Here is a 7,425-nt window from a genome sequence, read left to right on the forward strand (position 1 = left end):
TTGTTGGCAGGCTGTTAGCTTGCCATTAGCAGGCTGTTAGCTTTTCTTTATCTAAATGTTAGAATTGTCTCATTGTTTTCCTGTTTTTATCTGGGCGGTCGACTCCAACAGCAGAACTTTGTCAGATTCAGAAAAATCACTCAGATCCTAGTGACCTGTTTTGCAGGCAGAGTAGCGCTCTGTTAGCGCACTGTTTTAATGGGATAGGAATAAATCACATCAATGAGCTGATTCCAGTGATTCGCTTCACTGTTAGACGTTATGGTGGGAACTTTGTTCCATTATTGTTGCAAAGATCATGTTTTATAATTCAAAATTTGGAGAGAAAAAAAACTGAAAACGTCCAGCAGACCAGTAGAAACGTTTCTTTGGTCCGTCCATCCAAAGGAAAGGCCGCCTCCAGAAGGGAAGAGAATGGGATGTGGATAGCTGATTGGAAAAAAGGGAAATCTATAAAACTGCCTGGAAAAGGGAAGGTTGAAAAAATCTGATAAATAAATGACTGTTAGGGCTACAGTTACTGCTAGCATTGAACTGATCTTTGTCAGCAGGTGGCCTGAGTCTCACATGTTATTTACCTTTTTGATAGTTCGTCAGACCTGAGTCCTTCTTTCTGACTCCTTTTCCTTCTTCTCTCTGCTCTAAATGTCTTCAGGGTGTGTGCCTCAGCATGCTCCTCTGAGAGGTAAAAAGCAGCATGGTCAGAACCATTTCACTCAGTGTGACATCCCCCCCCATCCCCATCCCTGTTTCATTTAAAGTACACCCTCTTTACATTCTTGGCTTTGATGCATCAGGACATGATTCCAATGATCCAACCCACCAGGGTCTGACCTGTAACCCTCCAGGTTTAGCGCCCCTGAAGGCCACTGGCTGCACTGCACTGTAGAAAAATGGACCTGAACAATCATTGAATATATCCTTGATTAAAGATCACACAGTGGTGCTTTAAACAAAAACAAAGTTTAAATGGAAAAGCTGTGTTGATGAAAAGGAGGAACAGTTTTTAGCATTTAAATCAGCTTTATTGGCCAGTACTGTGTGAAGGAGTTTCACTTTGTTCAAGCGTCACACTTTAGAGACTTTGAAGGAAATGGAAGGTAAACATTTTCAAAGCATATTTTTGTTCAGATATGCTTTATGTTTAGTGGCTGAGCTCTAAGTCTGGAGGCGTCCATTAGTCAGACACCCTAAGAGGAACCACTTAAAGCTCATAACCTCTGTTTTCTGATTGGTCCATCTTTCACACCATCGTCAGTGTTGCATTAGTCCATCGAGGTTTTCCAACATGTCAGACTGAGATCTGGATTGATGGTCTTTGCTGCATCTTGCTTTATTTTCATTAGCCTAAAGGGCTGTTCTCCTCCTGCAGCAGTGTGTCGCAGGTATTTTTCATTTATGCCCAATATTGCAGCGTGGTCTGCGCTATGTTGTTCCACTCCACAACGCCAGAGGGCCAATCAGGAACTAGCTGTGGGTCTAGATACGGCCGAGGCAGTGAGAAAGTGGGGGCAAGTTTGTGCGACAACGGAGTGAAAAGGGGGCCAAAAAGAGCGGAGATCCAGGTGGGAAAAGGGTCCCAGCGTTCTCGTGCACCTCGTTCTTCTAGCTGGTCCACCAGTCGTTTTCCACAATGGCGGTCATACAAACAAAACAAGCCGGTAAGGAACCAAACAGGAAATACACATAGTTTAGAGCGGATGTAGAACTGACCAATCAGAGGCTCACCTACACTTTGGGCGAGGTGCAGCAGAGTGTCTGCGGAAGGGGCGGGGCGTATCTGCATTAACTGCAACATCTACGCAGACGACCTGGTTTCTGAGCATAAACCAGCCCTAAATCCTGCCGTCATTCCTCTGAGAGACGAGAAGCTAACCTTCCAAAGGAGTCACTGTGATCTCTGATCATTTCCTGATTCAGACCTGATCATTTCCAGGATGTGCTGAGAAATTAACCCAGAATTAAAAGAGGGGAGCTTTAATTTAACACACCCACTATCCAAAACATTTAGGGTCCATTTCTCCATTTACTTTATTTTCCAGGATAAAAGATGTGGGGCATGTTTACTTTCGCATCATTTTTACTGCTTTTTTATTCATTTTAAGACATGTTCCCATGACTTTGTTCATCAGGACTTTGTTTACATGTGATTACTTAATTTACACAGATCATGATGTTTAATTTTCTCAGCATTAATATTCTCATTCACTGCTCTAGTTTGGTTTAATTAACTCTTCTTCTTCTCATGCGGCCGAGTGGGTAGGGCATAGAGCTATGAATCCCAAGGTGCTGAGTTTGAGCTCCAATCCCACAGACTGCCACTCTGGGTCCCTGAGCAAGACCCTTAATCCCCAGACTGCTCCTCTGGCGCCGCACAATGGCAGCCCACTGCTCCCCAAGGGGAGGGGTTAAATGCAGAGAGGGAATTTCTCTGATGTGAGATCAATAAAGTTTTATATTATATATAAGTATTAATATTTAAGATAATGCTCTATAATCCAGATTTCCTCAAGCTGAAATGTTTTAGTTTCACCTGGTTTCATTTTGTAAAACATCTTCTTTAAGGAATCTTTTACTAATCGATTAATCAAAAAAATAGATTAATCGATTTGCAAAATCAGTGTCTTCTTTCTATGGAGCCCTAATGAATGGTTTAAGGAAGGAAGGGGGCTCAGGAATCACCAGGAGGTTGTTTTCTTCTGGACTTATTAAATAAATGTTCACCCTTGCTATGCAAAGATTAGCATTAGCAGACCCGGCAACCTGCTGGAAAACTGTACAGAACAAGAGTGAGCAAGTATGAGTGTGCCACCTATTGGCTAGGAGGAGTTAAAGTCGGTGCGTTCACAATGAACGCATTGTTGGCATCAAAAGGATTAAACGCAGAATTATGGATGCTGGGTCAATTGCTGGTCAAGATGCTTTGACACATCAGCGCTCCGGACGCTCGGCGCTCTGGTTGTTTATCTGCTCTGTTCTGTAGCTTCCAGCTAGAGAGCAGCTTGGCTTTATTTACTTAGAAAAATAGGTTTAACAGGTTTTTAAGCGAGAAAGTCCGCCTCCAAACATCCTCTGTTCATCAGGATTATAATCCCTCTATAATCTGCAGTTCTTGTTGGGAGCTCCAGAGCTCCAGCATACCACCGGGAGGCAGTGCTGGAAATCCCCACTGAAAGCTCTCCTGTGGGGGATTTCCTGCTGCCGGTTTTTGGGAAAAACTGGAAGAACCAGAATAAACAATCCAATATTTTAACATTTCTAGTTAATTTGGGGATTTAGAAACTGTTGCTCCATAGTTCATAAAAATATTTTAGTGCAGCAATAATGATCAAAGCTGCTCTCTGATTCCTTCTACATAACAATCCATCCTACCTGCTCTATTTTAACCTTTGGAGTTTAACTCCTTGATATTTATGTATTCTTCATCTGCAGAATGTCTGCAGCTGCGATGGCAGCTTGCAGGTAGAGTCTGTCTCCCTATAAAACTCCTGGAACAGCTTTCCTGATTGGTTGATGCTCCAGCATCCAGCGGCTGAAGTTCAATTTACTGAACTCCAGCCCAGATGCTGGAATGCACAGCCCAACAGCGCCCCCCATAGACCTTGCATGTAAATCAGACGTTTTGACACCGGTGCGAAGGCACCACTCCAGTTATTTGAGTAGATAACTGGAAGGGCAAGTTAGAGTTGAACTCCTCTCTGATGGAAATGGGGAGCGGGGTTCAGCTTTGGCTGGTCTCTGATCAAAGGGTGACACCGACTGTTTTTGGCTCTACAGGGTCAGGGGGCCATAACAGAAAAGCTGCGCAGCCTGAGCATGCATGACCTCTCCCAGATAGGCCAGCAGGACGACAGAGGAAACCAGCTCTACCAGTACAGCTCCCACTCAGCCAACCCGGCCGTCAGGAGATCTCAGAACACCGACCCCGCCGCCAGAGATGGTACGCTAGCAGCACACACACACACACACACACACGTCTGATTTCTTTCTTAGGCCGGGCATACACTGTACGAGTTTTTGTCTTTTCCTGTCGATTCTCCAGTCGTGTGAGAATTCTTTTGGTCGAGTTTCAGCCACATGGTGCCTCATGAGTCATACATGGGGCAACGAGGGGCGATTAGCTTCTAAAGACCACCACCCCATCAGGAATCATTTGGTCGGGAGAAAATGAAACGGATTTGAAATTCAGTTGTCCTTCCTGAGGTGTTGGTGGGCGTATCCTGCTGTTGAAGCAGAGCTACGAGCTGATTTACCTGAACCTCGAGCACTGCACATGTTTAAACAACAGAGTTTTTCTTCCTGATTGACGAGTCCGACCAGCACCATATCTCGGTACTGAGTCCGACATGTGGTTTTTGGACATACTGTATAAGAAGAAACATTGTGAGCTTTGAACTTTTAAACTCTGCAGTTTCATCAGTTTCATTCAGTTTTTTGCTGAAGCTGAGTACAACAATTAAAAATATTGTACAGTCCCATGAAGCTTGTTGGTCCCATTGAGACCCGTTGGTCCAGAACCGGTTTCTAACAGCCAATCCAATATGGACTCAGCTGAAGACGCTCCTGATCGCAGCGCATCGCGATGATCTGCACAACCTTTTTTCTTTGTTTCTGCTAAATTCACGTAGCTACATGATGAAACAAAAAGTAAATCGGCACATTCTGAGATATGATGGCTGCAGCCTTAGAGGAGGAGCTGGAGGACCATTGGAGGACAGACATGAAATACATCAAATTAAGTCAGAATTGTTCTCATTTTAGTGACATTTATTATGATTTATTTTAATTTATTAACCATGAAATGCTTAGATTATATAACTTGTTAGTAGAAACACTAAAAAACACGTTATTAAATAGTAATCAGAGAATTTCTGCTCTAACAGCTTAAGCACATTTCAAATGTGAAAGTTTTAATGTGTCTGAAAAGTTTTGGAATCACGTCTCTTCTCACATATCAACACATCTCATTAAAAACAGGGTCATTCTGGTTTAAGTGGGCAAAATCACTTTAATTAAAAGTAAACAGCTCCAATCTCTTATTCCTTTAATAATCCCTGTAGCCTCCTGTGAGTCTATAACAGGTTTTGAGCATCTTATGCTGCTCACAGTGATCCTGTGTGACGCAGAGGGCTGATAAATGAGAGGATCGTTTCTGCAGGACCTGATCTCAGATGAGAAGAAGGCAGAGATGGTGGTTCTGAGGGAATCTATGGAGCGTACTTCCTGGATAATTGTCTTTGTTCTCCAAGACCCTCAGCTCAGATCGCACCCAGTCCACCTTATTAAGGAGGACTGGGTGACATCCTCTGAGTATTTATGAACAGTGAGGAACTTAAAAAGACAATAGAGGCGTGTTTGACATCATCCTCATCACTGAATGTCTCCCGAGGTTCTGGAAAAACCTGCAGCTTTTCTCTGAATACCAGCTTGTTGGTGAATACGTTCATCACCAAGAAACACGGCAGCCTGTCAGGAAATCTGCTTCGTCTCCTCGCCTTCCTCCTCTGCTGCAGGTCGACTCGCATTTCAATGAAGGCTTCAGCAGCTGGGGGGGGGGTGGCTGCCAGCGGAATGGCAAACATGTCTGCTGTTCCCTCCTTCCTCATCCTCTATGCACACAGAGGAAGAGGAGTAGGGAGGAGAATAGAGATGAAGGATGGGGATGAGAAAGAGGAGCAGGCAGGATTGGGATGAGGAAGAGGAGCAGGTGGGATGAGGATGAGGAGTATATGTAGCCTGGAACTATTTACTGAGAGGAGAGGATGTATTCAGCAGTGATGAGGTGAGGAAGAGCTGTTTCCCTCCCTTACTATCTCTGCGTTGTGGCTCCCCCTAGTGTTCAGTTGGTTGTATCATCTGTTGGACTTCCTGTGGCGCTGACCTTTGACTCTTTTATCAGAAGCTTTTCAGTGAACGTTAAAGATCATGTTGATCTTCTCTCAGCAGCTTTAGGGCAGCTTTCATCTAGGCGCCACGTCCAGAAATGGAGGATCACGTCAAGATTGATTTATCCCCATTTTTATCAAGGTTTTGGCCGTGGCCTGACCGCCTCCACCCAGCACCGCCGTCCTCGTGAGAACAGATCCAGGCGTACCTTTGATTATTGTGTGGTTCTGTTGTTTCAGAGTACTACTACGATCAGGAGGACGTGTCCGATGAAGAGGCGGAGCCAACATTCTCTGAAGACGAGGCCGTCAGCCAGAAAGGACTGAGACGCTCCCAGAGTGTTAAGATCACGAGATCCAGAGTTCGCAAAGACGTGAGTTTTTCTACTAATATAATATTAGTAATATTTAGTCGGGTAAACAGTAATGCTTAATCTGGAAAACAAACAATAATATTTAATCAGAGGTCCGTTTAACGAAGCAGGAGGCAACAGAAACAGAGGATGGGAGGATGTAAATACTAAGTGGCAAACAGCCACAGTATTTGCTGTGTAAATGAGACTGAATCAATATGAGGAGGAACCCATGAGATGATGACCAGGTTCTATCTATTAGAACTTTTTAATTTTTCATCTCCACCTGCTGACAGGTGATTTCACCTAAATGGATCCATTTATCTATACCATTCAAGAAATAATCCCGTAATGTTATCATGGTTACAACAGGCTATGGCAAGCCTTTTTGATATGTATTAGATTTACAGAACATGTATTCCTGATATCTGAAAAAAAAAAACAACCTTTTCCTTGTTAAAACAACAATTTCTAACAAAATAACATTCTGCACATCTAGAATAAACAATCTAGATGTCTAGAAATTAATTTCAGATCTCCATATTCCTAATATACAGGTCATCATTTGTATTTTTTACTAGTTCAGTCTAGGAGTGTGATTTTGATCAGGAAGAATCTTATTTTATTGATCTACAAATGGAACAACAGAGAGGAGAGTGCTTTTAATAAATGTAAAAACGGCCTGCCATAGCCCACTTCATATAAACTTACGCATTAACTCCAGCAACAATCTTCTCCATCACCATCTTCCTCTCCATTGTAGCTGTAGAGATGTTTCTCTGTCTTTTTATTTTCTTTTTTTTTCTTCATTAAATCTCTATTTCCAGTCAGGTTAAATAGACAGTTACTATTTCCTGTTGTCATGGTGACTCGTTGAATCGGGTCTCCACCGATGATGGCTTTTCATACTTGTTATGCACGTGTTAAACTCTGAGCGGTTCAACTTGAACTAATTGATAGCAGCCGATGTGAAACAGAAAACTCTTGAGTTCCCGACTTTAATTTAGATCAATTTAGAGTTGAGGATTTGAATCTGAGTTTGTTAAACCTGCTTCATGAAACGGGTCCATGGTAAACGATAATGTTTAATCTGGTAAACGATGATGTTTAATCTGGTAAACGATGATGTTTAATCTGGTAAAGGATGATGTTTAATCTGGTAAACGATGATGTTTAATCTGGTAAAG

At 42.9% G+C, this 7,425-nt stretch overlaps 1 protein-coding gene across 1 annotated transcript in view; it reads left to right on the forward strand.

Annotated features, from left to right (window-relative positions):
• reep3 (receptor accessory protein 3) overlaps positions 1-7,425 on the forward strand; it is a 16,364-nt gene that overhangs the window by 5,577 nt on the left and 3,362 nt on the right. The window contains exons 6-7 of the mRNA XM_015379300.1: positions 3,778-3,940; positions 6,126-6,259. Of these exons, the coding sequence (XP_015234786.1) occupies positions 3,778-3,940; positions 6,126-6,259 (297 nt within the window). The remainder of the gene's footprint in view (positions 1-3,777; positions 3,941-6,125; positions 6,260-7,425) is intronic.

This window comes from Cyprinodon variegatus, unplaced genomic scaffold, assembly GCF_000732505.1.
Source record: "Cyprinodon variegatus isolate N-32 unplaced genomic scaffold, C_variegatus-1.0 Scaffold189, whole genome shotgun sequence".
NCBI lineage: Eukaryota > Metazoa > Chordata > Actinopteri > Cyprinodontiformes > Cyprinodontidae > Cyprinodon > Cyprinodon variegatus.